General features: G+C 41.1%; 1 protein-coding gene across 3 annotated transcripts in view; it reads left to right on the top strand.

Annotated features, from left to right (window-relative positions):
* Positions 1 to 21,317, top strand: part of LOC109893020 (glutamate receptor 1) — a 78,492-nt gene that overhangs the window by 14,042 nt on the left and 43,133 nt on the right. For all 3 annotated transcript variants that reach the window (XR_004210338.1, XM_020486007.2, XM_020486006.2), the window contains exon 3: positions 9,603 to 9,842. Coding sequence is in view for 2 of the 3 variants with exons in the window: in XM_020486007.2 (XP_020341596.1) it covers positions 9,603 to 9,842 (240 nt within the window). In the remaining variant the exon portion in view is untranslated. The remainder of the gene's footprint in view (positions 1 to 9,602; positions 9,843 to 21,317) is intronic.

Raw genomic sequence — 21,317 nt, 5'->3', positions numbered from 1 at the left:
CACTCAATAAACTCTGTAACAAGTAAACTTTTTTTGCACCAAAGCCAGCAGAACACGAGGGCAGATTGAAAGCCTTACAATTCACGTTAAGAGCCTGAGTCTAGGCCTAAGAAGTGGATTGTATTGAGCTCTGGCTCTGATTCATGATGAGGCCTGGCTCCAGTTCCAGCATGATGCTCGTAAAAGTCAATATGTGTTATCACTGTTTGTCAACACAAAGTGCCTCAGCAATGATACGGCTGTGTAAGACAGTCCCAACTGGACGGACAGTCTTTATTTGATCCTCTCTGTAGCAAGAGAGCAGGCTGCCAGAACAGAGAGCCCCAGCTGCCATCAGCTGATCTTCACTGGGGAGCCAGAGGATCAGAGAGGATCATTCACTTCTGGAGCGTTCTGCATTTCCCCCAAAACACCCCAGGAGAAACACCTGTTTTTCTCACTGCTTAATGCAGGCTGTGACATGAACTACCTCAATTGAGAACAGTCCAAGGTCATGGTCATGAATAGGAATGTGTTGTATAGTTTGTATGAAATACAATGCAGGGTAAATTATGACGAGATTAAAAGGTACATGGGAAAATGTACTGTGGTAAAAGGAGATAACAGAACGGTGGAGTCTTGTATTGCCTTTGTATCTCCTAAAGATGTGGATCTTGAAAGTAATGAAATATCCTTTGTCAGCTTCTGGTATCTTTGGCATGGGAGGAAAATATGGCCCTGGCTTTTACAAGGACAAATTAATCAGAAGTTGTGATTTAAATAGAAACAACATAACATACACAGTAAAGCTAATCAAATCAGCACAATATAATCAGACAAACTAGCATAATTCATCATAATAATAATAATTCATTCAAATCAGCATTACAAAAGTCATTCCAATTCTGATTCTTTTTTGGGCCAGTCTACCCTAAAGGGGCAATCTGAATTTGAGACAATGACAAAGCGTTCTCGTCGCCACTATTTCGGTAATAAGCTGAGGGATGGGGTTGGATGCATTGACCATTCATGATATAAAAATGATCGTAATTTTTTGGGGGGGAGGCTATACAGTGTTTGTTTACACTTACTTTGTTTACAAACATTGAAAGTAAAACAAGCTTATATTTTGTGTTCTGATGGGCTACGACAGTTTAACTTAGCTAATGAGGCATTTCTAACTTATATTCTTCAAAAATCTATGGGTACCTACCAATAATTTAAGTCCATAAATTGATGTAGCAACTGCAGTTTGCCCATTTAAAAGGTACTGTTTGGTTAGGATTGGTTTTCTTTCTCCAGTGAACAGCCATGTCTACTTGAATGAAGGCAGCTGAGTCGATAGATGATATGCATTCTATACAGGCCATGTGCTGAGTGGCGCAGCAGTCTAAGGCACTGCATCTCAGTGCAAGAGGTGTCACTACAGTCACTGGTTTGAATCCAAGCTGTATCACATCTGGCCGTGATTGGGAGTCCCATAGGACGGCGCACAATTGGCCCAGCGTCGTCCGGGGTAGGCTGTCATTGTTAATAAGAATTTGTTCTTAACTCACTTGCCTAGTTAAATTAAAGGTTAAAATTAAAATAAAATGTAGACATGGTCATGGTCATCATGTTTTCATAAATTTTTTGAAATGTTTGGGAATTACATATACTAAGGCATTTGTGAAAATCCTATAGCAATATAGAGTGGGAAAGCGGCCGTGTGTTTGTACAATTAATAGAAGCTGCAGTAATTAAAAACGAATAAAAACATCCGTCTTGTCCAGGACCGGAGTGTACGCAGACCGGTGAAACATCAAATCAGAGCTACTGTGGACCTTTATGCAAACAAGCCATTGCCACACAGGCCTGCCATCATTCACTTTGAACTGGACTGTGTGTTTACAGGCAGTTGCAACAGTGCGACTTTAAAAATGTTGGACACACCTACTCATTCAAGGGTTTTTCTTTATTTGTACTATTTTCTGCATTGTAGAATAATAATGATGAAATAACACATATGGAATCATGTAGTAACCAAAAGAAAGTGTTAAAACAAATCAAAATATAATGTATATATTTCAGATTCTTCAAAGTAGCCACCCTTTACCTTGATGACAGCTTTGTGGCTGGCTTGCATACCCATTGTTGCCTTTACATGCATGAGTAGCGTCCGCCTGCATGTTGATTTTGTCCATCCACACCAGACACGATCATGACATGCAGGATGAAATATCAAAATGAACTCTGAATCAACTATATTAATTTGGGGACAGGTCAAAAAGCATTAAACATTCATGGCAATTTAGCTAGCTAATTTGCTCTTGCTAGCTCATTTTTCCTGGGATACAAACATTGGGTTGTTATTTTACCTGAAATGCTCTCTCTTTGAAATGGTCCTCTGACAATTAATCCACAGATAGAAGGGTAAACCGAGTTCATTTCTAGTAATCTCTTCTTCTTCTTCTTCTTTTTCTTTTTCTTCTTCAAATGGCGGTTGACAACCAACTTTAAGGTGCATTACCACCACCAACTACACTGTAACGTGGACCTCAGTTCATCTTTCAATCACCCGCGTGAGAATATGTTCCTGAAAACCAATGAGGAGATGGGAGAGGCGGGACTTGCAGCACATCAAGAGTCACAAATAGAACCAAGTTCTATTTTTGTGCCTGGCTACGCAGACGTTCGTTGACACGCGCGAGCAGTTTGGATGCAATGATTGAATAACATTATTGTGTACATTTATTTTGCAACGCTCACTCACGTAATGCGAACAGTGTGGTCACTGAAACCTCTATCTTACCTGGGTATATGGGTATACGGCATATATCTGATTATAAACTGGGTGGTTCGAGCCCTGAATACTGATTGGCTGACAGCCGTGGTATATCAGAACGTATACCATAGGTCTGACAAAACATGTAATTTTACTGCTCTAATTAGTTTAGTAACCAATTCATAATAACAATAAGGCACTTCGGGGGGTTGTCGTATAAGGCTAATATACCACGGCTAAACGCTGTATGCGTCGTGCCTAAGAACAACCCTTAGCTGTGGTATATTGGCATATACCACACCCCTTCGTGCCTTATTGCTTAAGTGTAGCCTCCTCTCCACCACTCATCACTTCTTGTATTTGTGAGAAGTTTTGACATGTTGAATGCACTGAGCTGTCTGTAAAAACTACTAGCATAGAGCTCAGACACCCCTGCATACCCCACAAGACATGCCACCAGAGGTCTCTTCACTGTCCCCAAGTCCAGAACAGACTATGGGAGGTGCACAGTACTTCATAGAGCATGGAGCTCTATTCCACATCAGGTACTGTAACTCTTGCAAGCAGAAAAATTCGATTGAAAAAACAGATACAAAATACACCTTATGGAACAGCAGGGACTGTGAGGAGACACACACATACACATGATAACATATGCACTATACACACACTACACATGGATGTTGTGTTGTATATATGATGTAGTAGAGTAGTGTAGATAACAAATACAAATACCCCCAAGCCGTAAGATTGCTAAAATAGTCCGGGTAGCTATTTGGTTAACTATCTGCTTTGACCCTTGCACTAACCCTTTTTGACTCGATGCACCAACACCGAGACTCCAACACATACACACCTACTGTCTAGTATCTATTCTGTTGCCTAGTCACTACCTCTCCTATGTACACATTTACATGTTGTATTTAAACCTTATTTTACCAGGTAAGTTGACTGAGAACACATTCTCATTTACGGCAACAACCTGGGGAATAGTTACAGTGGAGAGGAATGAGCCAATTTGGAAGCTGGGGATGATTAGGTGGAAATGATGGTATGAGAGCCAGATTGGGAATTTAGCCAGGACACTGGGGTTAACACCCCTACTCTTACGATAAGTGCCATGGCATTTTTAGTGACCACAGAGTCAGGACACCCATTTAACGTCCTATCCAAAAGACAGCACTCTATACAGGATAATGTCCCCAATCACTGCCCAGGGGAATTGAGATATATATGTGTTTAGACCAGAGGAAAGAGTGCCTCGTACTGGCCCTCCAACACCACTTCCAGCAGCATCTGGTCTCCCATCCAGGACTAACCTTGCTTAGCTTCAGAGGTAAACAGGCAGTGGGATGCAGGGTGGTATGCTGCTGTAACCCTGCACACAAACTCGGTACTGGAACGAACTACAAAAATCTCTGAAACTGGAAACACTTATCTCCCTCACTAGCTTTAAGCACCAACTGTCAGAGCAGCTCACAGATTACTGCACCTGTACATAGCCCACCTATAATTTAGCCCAAACAACTACCTCTTTCCCTACTGTATTTTATTTATTTATTTATTTATTTTGCTCCTTTGCACCCCATTATTTTTATTTCTACTTTGCACATTCTTCCACTGCAAATCTACCATACCAGTGTTTTACTTGCTATATTGTATTTACTTTTGTGTAACTCTGTGTCGTTGTATGTGTCGCACTGCTTTGCTTTATCTTGGCCAGGTCGCAATTGTAAATGAGAACTTGTTCTCAACTTGCCTACCTGGTTAAATAAAGGTGGAATAAAAAAAATAAAAAAAATGGTACCCCATGTATTTAGCCAAGCTATCATTGCTCATTGTGTATTCATTCCTTGTGATACTATGTTTTTCTGTTATTATTGAATTGTTTTATTGTATTCTGCTTTGTTGGGAAGGACCCATAAGTAAGCATTTCACTGTTAGTTTACACCTGTTGTTTACGAAGCATGTGACAAACATTTGACTTGAAAGAAAATAAGATCCAAAAGACTCTACATGAGAAAGTATATCAATAACATCCATATTTATGGACTTGCAAACAGAAGTCATCATATTGTCCATTACTGTCCGTAACGTTGCAACATTATGTTAGAGCAAGTCATATAGCAAGCTATAGTTTGCTAACTAAGCTAGCTAGCTTATTGTCTTTGAGAAGGCCTGTCACTGCTAGCTAGGAGTACAATTAATGTTCAACTTTTTTTCTTTTTTTCTTATTTTGTTTCACCTTTATTTAACAAGGTAGGCAAGTTCTCATTTACAACTACAACCTGGCCAAGATAAAGCAAAGCAGTGCGACACAAACAACAGAGTTACACATGGGATAAACAATCATACAGTCAATAACACAATAGAAACATCTGTATACAGTGTGTGCAAATTAAGTAAGGAAGTAAGGCGACGAAGTAATTACAATATAGCAATTTACACTGGAGTGATAGATGTGCAAGTAGAAATACTGGCGTGCAAAAGAGCAGAAAAACAAAACCAAATATGGGGATGAGGTAGAAAGTTGGTTGGTTGGATGGGCTATTTACAGATGGGCTGTGTACAGCTGCAGCAATCGGTAAGCTGCTCTGCCAGCTGAGGCTTAAAGTTAGTGAGGGAGATAAGTTAGTGAGGGAGATGTTTAACTGCATGAGTGAAGGGGGCTTTGTTGCGAAATAGGAACCCGATTCTAGATTTATCTTTGGATTGGAGATGCTTAATATGAATCTGGAAGGAGAGTTTACAGTCTAGCCAGACACCTGGGTATTTATAGTTGTCCACATATTCTAAGTTCCGTCCAGAGTAGTGATGCTAGTTGGGCGGGCAGCGATCGGTTGAAGAGCATGCATCTTGTTTTACTAGCATTTAAGAGCAGTTGGAGGTCACGGAAGGAGTGTTGTATGGCGTTGAAGCTTGTTAGGACGGTTTGTTAAAACAGTGTCCAAAGAAGGACCAGATGTATACAGAATGGTGTCGTCTGCATAGAGGTGGATCAAAGAATCACCCGCAGCAAGAGCGACATCATTGATATATACAGAGAATATCAATGATGATATAGAGATATAGAGAATTGAACCCTGTGGCACCTCCATAGAGAATGCCATAGGTCCGGATAGCAGGCCCTACGATTTGACACAGTGAACTCTATCTGAGAAGTAGTTAGTGAACCAGGCGAGGCAGTCATTAGAGAAACCAAGGCTGTTGAGTCTGCCGATAAGAATACAGTGATTGACAGAGTTGAAAGCCTTGGCCAGGTCGATGTAGGCGACTGCACAGTATTGTCTTTTATCAATAGCAAGGACTCGTTTGATATCAAATCATGCAATTATGCAAATTATGCAGCAGGTTCTTGGTTCTGATCAAGAACCTGATGGTCACTCTGACAGAGCTCCTCTGTGGAGAACCTTCCATAAGGACGCCCATCGCTACAGCACTCCACCAATCAGGCCTTTATGGTAGAGTGGCCAGAAAGAAGACACTCATCAGTAAAAGGCACATGACAGCCCTCTTGGAGTTTGCCAAAAGGCACCTAAGGATCTCTCAGACCATGAGAAACAAGATTATCTTGCCTGATGAAACCAATATTGAACTCTTTGGCCTGAATGCCAAGTGTCATGTCTGGAGGAAACCTGGCAAAATCCCTACAGTGAAGCATGGTGGTGGCAGCATCATGCTGTGGGGATGTTTTTCAGCTTGAGGGACAGGGAGACTAGTCAGGATCGTGGGAAAGATGAACAGAGATCCTTGTTGAAAACCTTCTCCAAAGCGCTCAGGACCTCAGACTGGAAGGCGAAGGTTCACCTTCCAACAGGACAATATCCCTAAGCAAACAGACAAGACAATGCAGGAGAGGTTTCGGGACAAGTCTCTGAATGTCCTTGAGTGGCCCGGTCAGAGCCCGGACTTGAACCCGATCGAACATCTCTGGAGAGACTTGAAAAAATAGCTGTGCAGCGACGCTCCCCATCCAACCCAACAGAGCTTGAGGATCTGCAGAGAAGAATGGGAGAAACTCCCCAAATACAAGTGTACCAAGCTTGTAGCATCATACCCAAGATGACTTGAGGCTGTAATATGTACTGAGCAAAGGGTCTGAATACTTATGTAAATGTTATATTTCAGTTTTTATTTTTAATACATATGCCCAAATGTTTAAAAAAAAACAGTTTTTGCTTTGTTATTATGGGGTAGCTAGATTGAGGAGGGAAAAAACAGTTTAATCAATTGTAGAATAAGGCTGTAAAGTAATTGTGGAAAAAGCCAAAGGGTCTGAATACATTCCAAATGCGCTGTATATTTACTATGTGTATGTGATGTGAACATCCATGAGGGCGACCAATGACGACACTCGATCTGCCACATTTTCTTGTCTACCAAACAGAGCTAGCTGGTAAATCAAGCTCTTGACGAACTTCAGTCGGGAGTAGAGCAAATATGTCTTCACTCCTGAGAAAAGCCTTCAATGCTGTTATTTTCTTTTCTTTCAATTAAGTTATGCCCTCCAGTTCTGATATAACTGCTGCTATATCAGCATCAACACAAACCTCCTCAAGAGCAGACAGTTTTGTTATGATTTGACTTCTGCAAACCACAGATGATCAGAGGATGCCGATTGGTCTGGCCATACAGTGGATGGAAGGGAGGGGCTCAAATAGTTTGAATCTGGTCGTGGCCAGACTATATTTGTAGCAAAACAGAATGTAAGCCTGCGAAATCAGGATGATCTATGAGTTCGCGCTCGCCCAGTGCTGGGCGATCTTTTTTACATTTTTAAATGTATATATGGACGTTCTACGACCTTTTCAAATCAATGTCTATTTCTAATGACCAGCTTGGATATTAGTTAGTGCACATAAAGATTCATCTCTATTGTACAAAAAGAAATGAAGACATTATGCAGTCCTATTTTGACAGTAACTATAGTCTAATTGTCAACCCAAAATTAATGATAATCACTGGATTAAAGTTGCCCATAAAAATTGATTGAATCATGCATTCCTGCTTGGAGCTGTTAAATGAAACCATTTATTTATTGAATACCTCAGTAGTCTATGTATCATACTTCTTGATAAAGCACTATGAATGACTTCACAAGATGATTACTCATGATTTTGGGTTCGACAAAATCATGGGCTGGTCCCACAAACTGTAAGTGATACCAGGGGAAAATGTTAGTCGGGAGCCCTGTAATATTAATTCAAACTTATGGTAGGAAAACACATGACAGGCACTAATTAGCAATTTATCTTAAGTCATTAGCTTGGCTTTAATAACATAAAGGCATTAAGACAGACAGTGAACAAGAAGAAGCACATAATGACAGCAGAGAAGATGCTGAGACGGATAGACAGCACAACAGGGAGGCAAACAAAATGGCTAGAGCAGAGGCGCAGGTATAGTATTGAGCTGTATCTCCAGTGGTGTTTTAACACATTGTATTTGTTTTAAACATGAGCTGGTTAAAAAAAGAGGAGCAGGACCATGTTTCAGTCACTTTTGTGTTTTGGAACTCTAGTCATATCCCCACAATGTTCCCAAATCCCAAGGAAACATTCGGAGAACCTTTACATATCAGACAAAATGTGTTATGAGAATGTTCTTGTAACATCAGGTGAATGTTTTTTGCAGACTAAAAGAAACATTGTATAATCATTCACACAACAGGACAGTTTTGGGGTTTTGGGAACCTATCTTTTGTGATGTCCCCACAATGTACCCAACCCAACTGTTCCCACAACCTAATGAAACATTCTGTGAACCTTTAAAGAACAGACAAAATGTGTTCTGGCAAATGTTTCATACAAACATGGTTTAATCAACAGCACAACTGGACAGTTTTTGTGTTATGAAAACATTTGCCACAACCTTGCCGAATGTTCTGGGAACTTTCCAAATCAAATTTTGGTTTGCTGGGAAAACATTACAGGTACATTGTGTTATCACCTGGAAACCTAATGAGAACTTTTTTGGGAATGTTCTATGGTGGTTGGTACATATGTTGTGCACAACATTTTAGTGAATGCTAGGAGAACATTCCAAGGATATTTCATTTAAAATAATTAAATAACATTTTTATTTATCAAAAACATTATCATCCCAATAGATAAAACCCTAAATAGAACTTAATGGGAATCTTCGCTAATGTTCTGGAAATGTTCCCTGTTTGCTGGGATAATACTATGTTGCATTCCTGATATGATGTTCTCATACAAGTAGGACTGTTTCCTCGACAGAGGAGAGAAAAAATGTTATGTTTTATAGTAATTTCCTCCAAGTCTACAAATTTTGGCATGAATAGTAAAGAAAATGTTTGCTTTAAAGCAAGTTTGCTGCAATTCAAAAATGTTGCCATGGGGCAGAGAGAAGATTTAGAAATTTCATAAGTAATTTCATGCAATTCTACTGATCCATAGGGTGGAGAGAAATGTTTGCAGTTTTTAACATGATATCCGAGAGTGGGGGCCACCCGGGTCGGTAATTCAACCATGATCACTACACGCTTAGAAAGCTGGCTAGACTAATTAACCGATCACATTTTTTTTGTTTGCTGACACGGGCTAATTGAGTGACTATCAGTGACTGACATAAGAGAAAAATTGCTGATGCACAAACAAATTTCGAATTTGCACTTTGTGTATACAGTAAGTTGAGACCTCGACTGAGTTCCTTTAAAAAAATTTTTATCCCCGGGCCTACTTAAGGCGGTCCCGTCTCTGTTCTAGGGGAGTTAACATGTATGCCTACACCCATTCTAATGTCTCACCGATTTCCTGTCTGTTCAGTCTTTTGTATGAATAAACATAGCAATCAGATGTGATCACCTTTCCCATTCTTTCTTTTCTCCTCTCCATAGTTTGTTCACAGTTTTCCAAAGGAGTCTACGCCATCATCGGACTGTATGACAGGAAGACCATGAACATGCTCATGTCATTCTGTGGGGCTCTCCACGTCTGCTTTGTGACACCCAGTTTCCCCATAGAAACCAACAACCAGTTTGTGATCCAGCTGAGACCGGAACTCCAGGAGCCCCTCATTGCCCTAATCCAGCACTACAAGTGGACCAAGTTCGTTTACATGTACAGCTCACATTCAGGTACTGTTCATCATTCGGTCATTTTTGTTTTGTGGAACCTCTTGAGAAAGTCAAACTGTACACTAGGCTACTTGGCAAAAAGAGATGCATACGTTCACAATACACAGATAAAGCACAGTTGATCAATGTTAAGCTCAGGCGTCTCTGCAATTGTTGTTGTGGATACATTTGAAGTAACCAAGCTATTATTCTGGATACGTTCTATTATTGAAGTATTTGTGGATATATTGTTGATATTTGTTAGGTGTATTCTCTCTCAGTTCAGAGTGGCATTAATTGAAATGGTTTGGAACGTTGTACAGTCAGACTCGTCCAATTAAAGTTTGCTGTACTGTTTCCTCTCTGACTACGAGTGTTGCCATGCTGTATATGGTATGTGATATTGTTTTACAACATCTGTGGATGTATTTGTGTTTGTTAAATGCGTTGTTTGGTTTTCTGCCAGAAGCTCCTCTAGATGTGTAAGCTGTACTCTGTAAACTGTACGTCCTCAATGCACATTTTGTGCTTGGATGGGCATATTTAACTGCCATGGTCTCCTATGGGAAATGAGCCCCTGGTGCGTGTTCCTCTTCAATTTGCAGCCACTCAACTGTAACCTTCACTCAACTTCAGTGCCATCAGAAACAGATGCAGCTAGTAGGAGATGTGAACTGCTTAATGATGCAGAGTCTTGTTGATGCAGTGGATGTGCCCAGGACATGTAGACCTAAGTGTCTGAACCGTAGATGAACAAATATAATTACATAATGTGTACTTGCTTGCTTATTTTTTAACATGTACAGTCTGTGATCTGCACATAAGTGGTTCTTCTACAATGGATCGTTTTTTGTTGTTGTATATTTCCGGTGAGATCCATGCAGCGGGACAAATGCTCCATCGATTTGTTTATCTAGCCGTAGCGCTTTAGTCTTGGACAAGGAACTCAAGGTTGTCGACTTCTTCATGACACATCCGAGTGTGTGTGTGTGTGTGTGTGTGTGTGTGTGTGTGTGTGTGTGTGTGTGTGTGTGTGTGTGTGTGTGTGTGTGTGTGTGTGTGTGTGTGTGTGTGTGTGTGTGTGTGTGTGTGTGTGTGTGTGTGTGTGTGTGTGTGTGTGTGCATGCGCTGAGGCTTACATTACATATGTACTCTTCAGGATATAACCAGAGATTAATCACTCCTGCATTACTCTAACTCTAAAGCCAGAGCTCAGGTCTCGAGATACCACACTGCCCTGCTCTGTAGTGTGATGCCTCAAGGCTAGACTCCAGAGAACAGTTTTGTAACCATACGGCAAGACATGATTCCCCGTAGTCTGGTGGGTAGGACCATTGGGCCAGTAACTGAAAGGTTGCTGGATAAAATCCTTGAGCTGACAAGGTAAACATCTGTAGTTCAGCCCCTGAGCAAAGCAGTTAAACCCCAACAACTGCTCTCCGGATGCAGATGATGTAAGTGTAAGGCAGCTCTGATTCAGAGGGGTTAGATGTGGAAGATGCATTCCGTTGTACAACTGACTAGGTATCCCACTTTCCCTTAAGTGTTACATTACAGTATGATTGCTAGGGCTGGAACGATAGCAGTTTCACAATATTTTTTTCCCCCCATGACTAAACGTCAAACATGAAGCAGACCTAACATCTTTGGTCCTTTAAAAACCTTCTGAATGTAAAATATTGTGTGTTATAGATTGGAAAATAAATACATGTGACTCTGGATGACAACAACGTCCTGATGTTTGTTTACAACATTAGGGCTGCATTTCTAAAGAAGTTAAATTCCTTGCCTAGATACTAACTAGTATCACGATACTGGTATCGTCCTGGCCCTAAAGATTGCCCTCACAGACTACAAGAGGACTGTAAAAGGTTTAACTTGTTTTTTACTTTTTGTGTTGTATGGTATCTTTTGATTTCCGTGACTCTTTATAATTGTAATCCAATTTTCTGGCTCCTCCTTGCTAGTTTACACATATGTTTGCAATAGTGAAAAGGAAGACAACGCCATTGTTTCGCAACAAAGGCTCAGCCTCTTAAAACCTAGACAGGGTTTATAATATAAAGACCAAAATCAGCACTGTATATCGGGGTTAGAAAATCTACACCACACAAATAGAGACAGTGCAGAAATTGAATTTGGGTTTGTGCGACATTTTAGAGGAGCTGTGATGGGCAGGTCAGTGAAAGCAGCAGAGAAAGGGACCGATAGGAGCCCAGGCTGCTTTCTTTGCCAATCCCAACACTGATCTCTTCTGTTTCACTGCTGCAGTGGTGTGACGCGTTGCTAGCGCTAGACAGATAGAGGGAGCACAGCGTTTGTCTCCCTAGTTTATCTGCAGGTTAGTGCTGCTCAGTGGACGATAAAGCTGGTTTGCTCTCCGGTGTGAGACAATTTCACAGCTGCTGAGACGAGCTCTATGTGCCTGTACAGAGACGACAGGAAGTGTATTGCAAGGCGAGCAGAGGCAGTTAAAAAATTTGATTCGACAGTGTTTTAATTCACATTAAATGCATTTAAACCTCACTGTTACTTCTGACAACCTACTTTTGTCATCAGTTGCGTAATCCATGTCGCAACTCAAATTTGAAAAACGTTACTTTCTGTTTCTATATATGACAGAAAATAACAGACTTAGATAACCATTCAATCTCTCTCAGAGCATGACATATTTTGTTTTTACTGCTAATGAATGCAAAGGCAAAATTATTATACATAGCACACATCACTAGGAGATTTTTCTTGTCAGATCACATGGTCAGGAAAAGTCTTAGCCCTGTGCATCACGAATGCATGATGTAATTGCTCTATCTGCATACAAATTAAAAGCTGTGACTAATTTTATGAGTGCATTACTACATAGACTGCATGGCTCCAGTGATAGCTTGATATAGAAAGGCAGCAGCTTGCTGTGGTTCCAAATGTATGATCTCCATTTGGGTGTACTTGGGTATTTTTGGTAAATGATATGCATTGTTAATGTTTATGCAAATCATATGCGGTGTAGAAAGAGATCTATATTTATAATTTCTTCTCTACCCAGACCTACATGTCATCTTATGCTCTTCCTTCTGAACAAAGCTGTTGTTTTAGAGAGAATTCTGAGGACTTTGGTACTGAGGTCGCCCACTGGTTGATTCAGACAACATGTACTACTATAAACAGAGGGCCAGAGAAAAACAACAGCAATATCTCCCACATCACAACTAAAGAAATCATCTCCCACTTTGTTCATGCCAAGGAGGTTTTGGGGGGCTACCTTAATCAACATCATCTGCACCCAGGGAGCAATTGTTAGGGGTTAACGGCCTTGCTCAAGGCAGTTATGTTCTGAGGGAATACGGAATGGAGGATTGCACAGAACTTTTGGAAGAGTTAGAGAAGGAAAGTGAACGTGAAGAGATTGAGGACAAATGAATTGTGGGGGCAGTACAGTGATGACTGCTGAGAAGGAGCTGAGTGTAGAGGGAAGCGGTGTGGTGAGGAAGGTTGGTGCCAAGTGCAAAAAGAGGCATACAGGTTCTAGTTTCTCAGAGATGGAACCTGCCGAAAGTATGGATGTAGTACGTGCGGTGAGGACCGCCGAGGTCGGGCCTCGTCCCGAGGATGAAAATGATCATTCTGGCTCAGTGGCAGTGAGATTTGTGGTGAGAGTCGATCCTTGCATTTTGGCTGATCCATATGTGGTGTAAGGTTGGGTGGAGAAGAGGTTGGGGACTTTTGAGTTGGTGAGAGTAACTCGTAGCGGAATAGTGATGATTTATTGTGTTTCTTCGGTCCAGAGGGAGAGGGCGCTACGGATCACGTGATTAGGGACAAGAAATGTGACTTTCTTTGCTCTCCGGAGCAGGGTGCCTTTGAAAGAAGTGATAACGGAGGTGGCATTGTGTGTTGAGGAGGATCAGAAATGTAATATTGCCAGTGTCTGTGATGCCCGCCATTTGGTGCGATGCAGACCCCCGGTGGAGAGCGTGGGGAACCAGAGAAGTGATTGTCTGTCCTGCTGTGTTTTGGTGTAGAGTCTTTGCCTGACAAGGACAAGTTAGGAAGTGTAAGTTATCCCTTGAGAGCTTTTGTTTTGAAATACTACAATGTTTAAGATGTCAAGTTTATGTGCATGTTGCAGCAGTGTGTAGAAGGGAGATTCCTAGATATGAAAGTGTGCAGGAGGGCATGAGACGAAGGAATGTGTAGTATCGGTGAAGAAAGTTGTGGGGGTGCCAATGGGGCTGGAGTTTCGAGGTGTCCAATGAGAGAAAGGCAGGTTGAGGTTGCCAGGGTTAGAGTAGTAGAGAAAGTGTTGTATGCCGAAGCAGTGAAGAGTGTGGTAGAGGAAGATGGTTGAAAGGTGAGGGATACTGAAAGGATTCCTGTGAGTAGACAGAGAGCGATGGGAAGAGTATGTGCTTCAGTAAGGTGGGCTTTTTAGCATTCATAGCCATGCTTGTCAATTGTACTGCATAAATGGATCAGAAGTCACAGAAAATAGAGGTTGTGGTGGCACCAGCTGAGAAGTACTTAGGATTACGAGGATTTACTACAAAACAGTTGCAGGGGGTGTTGAGTGGTAAAAGGAAATGGGCATACCTAGTCAGTTGTACAACTGAATGCATTCAACTGAAATGTGTCTTCTGCATTTAACCAAACCCCTCGGAATCGACATCCACGTCATCGGCACCCGGGTTAACTGCCTTTCTCAGGGGCAGAAAGACAGAGTTCGGGAGTGTTCTGTCCTCTCAGACCGTTGGTCTGGAGGAGGATTAGATAGGGTTAAATAGTGGAATGGGGTGGTGATTTTTTGTTGTTGAGAGGGCTAATAATTTTCTATTACCATATGAAGAATTTAATGTTGGTAGGTCACACAACAGTACAGTAGGTGGAGGTGAAGGCACCTAAAAGTTGAATGCGACCCGCCAACCAAATCCTAAAGGTGGCGGCTTGCCTTTTTAACAATGCCTGGAATTGCCTCTATACTATAACATATGAAAATGCTAAGTAGCCTACTTACCTGATGAATTATAAAGTAATTTCTCAGGTTGGTCATTTTCAGGTCAGAGCTGAAGTTGGTGTGTTTAAATTACATCTGATACTTTTGTTTTAGCTCTATTGTTAATTGTTGCCTTAACAAGATTGCCTAACAGTGGTACTTTGTAGGAGGCTGTCTGTTTTGATAAAACATTTGATTTGAAGACAGACACTCTGGCCCTGAGATAAAGGTGAATTTGAAGAGTATTTGGAAATTCAGGCATTTGGAAATTGCTTCCAAGGATGAACCAGACTTTGAGGTCGGCAATTTTTTTTCTGAGGTCTTGGCTGATTTATTTTGATTTTCCCATGATGTCAAGCAAACAGGCACTGAGTTTGAAGGTAGGCCTTGAAGTACATCCACAGGTACACCTCCAATTTAATCAAATCATGTCAATTAGCCTCTCTGAAGCTTCTAAAGCCTTGACATAATTTTCTGGAATTTTACAAGCTGTTTAAAGGCACAGTCAACTTTGTGTATGTAAACTTCTATCCCACTGGAATTGTGATACAGTGAATTATAAGTGAAATAATCAGTCTGTTAACAATTGTTGGAAAAAATACTTGTATCATGCAAAAAGTAGATGTCCTAACCGACTTGCCAAATCTATAGTTTGTTAACAAGGAATTTGTGGAGTGGTTGAAAAACTAGTTTTAATGACTCCAACCTCAGTGTACGTAAACTTCGACTTCAACTGTACATAAAGTGCTTTCATTTCTAAGTGGTAAAAAATATGTATGAAAATAACATCAAATAAAAGGTGACATTCTGCACTGTCACCTCATATGACACATTTTATCAAGACAAATGCCGGAATATAGAGCCAAATTAAACATTTTAGCTTCACTGTCCAAGTACATTAAATGTGTAGGGGAGTGTACGATATGTCAGAAACAATGTCTCAGAACAGACAATCCTTATTTCCATGCTAAAACTTCTGCTTCAAAGCGGATTTACATAAACAGAAGGGCACACGAGAAAGAAAACCCAAGCCTCACTTCCTCCACCACATCATTAAACATATGGGTGAACATAAATCGGAGGGAATTTATATGGGGGGGAATATTGATGTGCCGGTGTTATTGATACAGGGAAGGAAAGGCATTGATACAGGGAAGGAAAGGCATTGATACAGGCAAGGAAAGGCATTGATACAGGGAAGGAAAGGCATTGATACAGGGAAGGAAAGGCATTGATACAGGGAAGGAAAGGCATTGATACAGGGAAGGAAAGGCATTGATACAGGGAAGGACAGGCATTGATACAGGGAAGGAATGGCATTGATACAGGGAAGGAAAGGCATTGATACAGGGAAGGAAAGGCATTGATACAGGGAAGGAAAGGCATTGATACAGGGAAGGAAAGGCATTGATACAGGGAAGGAAAGGCATTGATACAGGGAAGGAATGGCATTAATTCAAATGGTTCAGCTGCAGTCGCACGTCACCCATCTAAGTTCCAAGTCGAGTTCCTCAAGGAGAGAAGAGACGTGAATGGGGGAAGGAAAGGGAGAGGGGGGCCACTGAAGTAGTTCCCTCCACTTCATAGGCTCTTTTTACTATGATCACCCCCTACTGCATAATGTCTTCAGATTAGCTGTCTTCAAACATACTTCCTCCTTGTCTTCCTCATTGCAAAATACTCTAGCCTTTCCATTTCCAGTATTAAACGGGGGGGAAGCCATTTGAAATGCTAAATTTGTCCCTTTTTAAACTTTGGTCCTTTGGGAAAGCAGATACGAAGCAGCACATATAATTTGGCTGAGGAGAATAAATAGGCATGCAGACAGCAGCATGGTGCCTCAGCTTGGCTGTCAATTTTAGGTGTGGTGACAGTGATTTCAGGTGACTGGTGTGAAAACAACCTGCGCAGTCTGCTGTTTAGCTCGGCGATATCCTCTGTTCCCTCTATACAGTGGCACTGTGCTAAACAAACCACTCCTGATCAAAAAGCATTCTGAATTTATAATACCCGTTTATTTACCAAGGTGGATTTAAAGGCAAGAGTACACATAGTATGTACAGTGCCTTCAGAAAGTATTTACACCCCTTGACTTACACATTTTGCTACAGCCTGAATTCCAAATTGATTCAATTGTTTGTTTTTTCTCACCCATCTACACACACACACACACACACACACACACACACACACACACACACACACACACACACACACACACACACACACACACACACACACAATACCCCATAAAGTGAAAACAACATGTTTTTAAAATGTTTTTTTTTACAAATGTATTGAAAAATAAACGTTAGAAACACATTTGGCAGTGATTACAGCTGCAAGTCTTTCCGGGTAAGTCTGTAAGAGCTTTGCACACCGGGATTGTACAAAATTCTTCAAGCTCTGTCAAGTTGATTGTTGATCATTGCTCGACAGCCAAGTCTTGCCATAGATTTTCAAGCCGATTCAAGTCAAAACTGTAACTAGGCCACTCAATGACATTCAATGACATCTTGGTAATCAGCTGCAGTGTACATTTGGCCCTGTGTTATGGGTTATTGTCCTGCTGAAAGGTGAATTTGGCTCCCAGTGTCTGTTGGAAAGCAAACTGAACCAGGTTTTCCTGTGGGATTTTGCCTGTGCTGAGCTCTAGTTTCAAGTTTTAATGTCACATGCACGTGTACAGAGAAATGCCTTTGTTGCAAGCTCTAAATCCAACAATGCAGTAACAATAACAATGTAAAACTAAAAATAACAAGTTAAAACCAAACCACAGGAGAAATAAGAATAACAACATGATAAAGTAAGCAAGTATACTATACAGGGTCAGTACCAGTACCATATTTAAAATGTGAAGGGATACTGGATTGACATACATACATACATACATACATACAGACATACATACATACATACATACATACATACATACATACATACATACATACATACATACATACATACATACATACATACATACATACATACATACATACATACGTACATACAACCGTTCAAAGTTTGGGGTTACTTAGAAATGTCCTTGTTTTTGAAAGAAAAGCAACAACAACAAAAAATCTTAATTAAAATACATCAAATGAGTCAGAAATACATTGTCTACACTGTTAATGTTGTAAATGACTATTTTAGCTGGAAACGTCTGACTTTTAATGGAATATCTACATAGCCATTCAAAGGCCCATTATCAGCAACCACCTCCTGTGTTCTCCTGTGTTCTCCTGTGTTCCTGTGTTCCAATGGCAGGTTGTGTTAGCTAACCCAAGTTTATTATTTTAAAGGGCTAATTGATCATTATAAATCACTTTTGTTATTATGTTAGCACAGCTGAAAACTGTTGTCCTGATTAAAGAAGCAATAACACTGGCCTTTTTTTTAGACTGTATGCCTATGTAGTTATTCATAATATCTTTTGAAAAGCAGTTTCCAGCCACAATAGTCATTTACAAGATTAATAATGTCTACACTGTATTTTTAATGAACTTGGTGTTATTTTAATGTGCTTTTCTTTCAAAAACAAGGACATTTCTAAGTGACCCCAAACTTTCGAACGGTGGTAGTATACAGTTAAAGTTGGAAGTTTACATACACTTAGGTTGGAGACATTAAAACTTGTTTTTCATAATTTCCACAAACTATAGTTTTGGTAAATCGATTAGGAGATCTACTTTGTGCATGGTACAGGTAATTTTTCCAACAATTGTTTACAGAGATTATTTCACTTACAATTCACTGTATCCCACTGTATCCAGTGGGTCAGAAGCTTACATACACTAAGTTGACTGTGCCTTTAAACAGCTTGGAAAATTCCAGAAAATGATGTCATGGCTTTAGAAGCTTCTGATAGGCTAATTGACATCATTTGATTCAATTGGAGGTGTACCTGTGGATGTATTTCAAGGCCTATCTTCAAACTCAGTGCCTTATTGCTTGACATCATGGGAAAATCTAAAGAAATCAGCCAAGACCTCAGAAAAGAAGTGTAGATCTCCACAAGTCTGGTTCATCCTTGGGAGCAATTTCCAAACGCCTGAAGGTACCACGTTCAACTGTACAAACAATAGTACGCAACTATAAACACCATGGGACCACGCAGCCGTCATACCGCTCAGGAAGGAGACGCGTTCTGTCTCCTAGAGATGAACGTACTGTGGTGCGAAAAGTGCAAATCAATCCCAGAACAACAGCAAAGGACCTTGTGAAGATGCTGGAGGAAACAGGTGCAAAAGTATCTATATCCACAGTAAAATGAGTTCTATATTGACATAACCTGAAAGGCAGCTCAGCAAGGAAGAAGCCACTGCGCCAAAGCTGCCATTAAAAAAGCCAGACTACCGTTTGCAACTGCACATGGGGACAATGATCGTACATTTGGAGAAATATCCTCTGGTCTGATGAAACAAAAATATAACTGTTTGGCCATAATGACCATCATTATGTTTGGAGGAAAAAGGGGGAGGCTTGCAAGCCGAAGAACACCATCCTAACCGTGAAGCACGGGGGTGGCAACATCATGTTGTGGGGGTGCTTTGCTGCAGGAGGGACTGGTGCACTTCACAAAAATAGATGGCATCATGAGTCAGGACAATTATGTGGATATATTGAAGCAACATCTCAAGACATCAGTCAGGAAGTTAAAGCTTGGTCGCAAATGGGTCTTCCAAATGGACAATGACCCCAAGCATACTTCCAAAGTTGTGGCAAAATGGCTTAACAAACCTAACTCAGTTACACCAGCTCTGTCAGGAGGAATGGGCCAAAGTTCACCCAACTTATTGTGGGAAGCTTGTGGAAGGCTTCCCGTAACGTTTGACCCAAGTTAAACAATTTAAAGGCAATGCTACCAAATACTAATTGAGTGTATGTAAACTTCTGACCCACTGGGAATGTGATGAAAGAAATAAAAGCTGAAATAAGTCACTCTACTATTATTCTGACATTTCACTTTCTTAACATAAAGTGGTGATCCTAACTGACCTCGAAGACATGGCATTTTTACTAGGATTAAATGTCAGGAATTGTGAAAAACTGAGTTTAAATGTATTTGGCTAAGGTGTCTAGGCATCAGGATATATGATGAACAGTAGCAGCAGCGTATATGATGATTGTATGGGAGTGGATCTGTGTAGAGTCACTAAAAAAATCAAAATCAAATGTATTTATATAGCCCTTCGTACATCAGCTGATATCTCAAAAGTGCTGTACAGAAACCCAGCCTAAAACCCCAAACAGCAAGCAATGCAGGTGTAGAAGCACGGTGGCTAGGAAAAACTCCCTAGAAGAGCCAAAACCTAGAGAGGAACCAGGCTAGTCAGTCCTCTTCTGGCTGTGCCGTGTGGAGATTATAACAGAACATGGCCAAGATGTTCAAATGTTCATAAATGACCAGCATGGTCAAATAATAATAATCACAATAGTTGTCGAGGGTGCAGCAAGTCAGCACCTCAGGAATAAATGTCAGTTGGCTTTTCATAGCCAATCTCTACCACTCCTGCTGTCTCTAGAGAGTTGAAAACAACTATACATGCATGTGCATGTTATGTGTGTGAGAGCAAATGATGGAGTGAGTGTTTGTATGTGTGTTGGAGTATCAATGTGATTAGTGTGTAGGGCCCTGTGAATAGACAGTGAAAAAAATTGGAATAAAATAGAAAATGTCAACTCAGCTGTTAGCTATTTAGCAGTTATATGGTATGGGGTTATAACCTGTTCAGGAGCCTGTTGATGTCAGACTTGATGCACGCTTGTCGTGCGGAAGCAGAGAGAACAGTCTATGGCTTGGGTGGTTGAAGTTGTCAACAATTTTCCAGGCCTTCCTTTCACACTGCCTGTTATAGAGGTTCTGGTTGGCAGGAAGCTCGGCGCCAGTGACGTAATGGGCTGTCCGCACCACCTTCTGTAGCGCCATGCCATTGAGGGTGGTGCTATTTTCATACCAAGCAGTGATGCAGCCAGCTAAGATGCTCTCAATGGTGCAACTGTATATATTTTTTAGGGTCTGACGGCCCATGCCAAACCTTTTCAACGCGCCTTTTTCACGACTGCGCGTATGTGTGCGGACCATTTTAAGTTCTTAGTGATTTCGACATGAGGGACTTGAAGCTCTTGACACCGCTTCACTGCAGCCCCGTCAATGTGGATGAGGGCGTGCTCATGCCTAAATTTGCTGTAGTTCTTCCAGCCCCACACTGCCAGGTCACTGACCACCTCCCTGTAGGCTCTGATCGTCGCCAGTCATCAGGCCTACCAAGTCGTATCGTCAGCAAACTTGTGATGGTGGGTCAACATGGTGTACAGGATGGGACTAAGCATACACCCCTGTAGGGTCCCCGTGTTGAGGGTCAGCTTAGCGAGGCAATGATGCCTACCCTCTCCACCTGGGGTCGGCCCATCAGGAAGTCCAAGATCCAGTTTGCAGATGGAGGTATTCAGTCTCACTCCATCAGCTTCCTAAGCTTGGTGACGAGCTTGGAGGGGACAATGGTGTT

This window comes from Oncorhynchus kisutch, linkage group LG6 (genome assembly GCF_002021735.2).
Source record: "Oncorhynchus kisutch isolate 150728-3 linkage group LG6, Okis_V2, whole genome shotgun sequence".
In the NCBI taxonomy this organism is placed as follows: domain Eukaryota; kingdom Metazoa; phylum Chordata; class Actinopteri; order Salmoniformes; family Salmonidae; genus Oncorhynchus; species Oncorhynchus kisutch.
The sequence above is the reverse complement of the archived record's forward strand: the minus strand, read 5'-3'. Positions and strand labels throughout refer to the sequence as shown.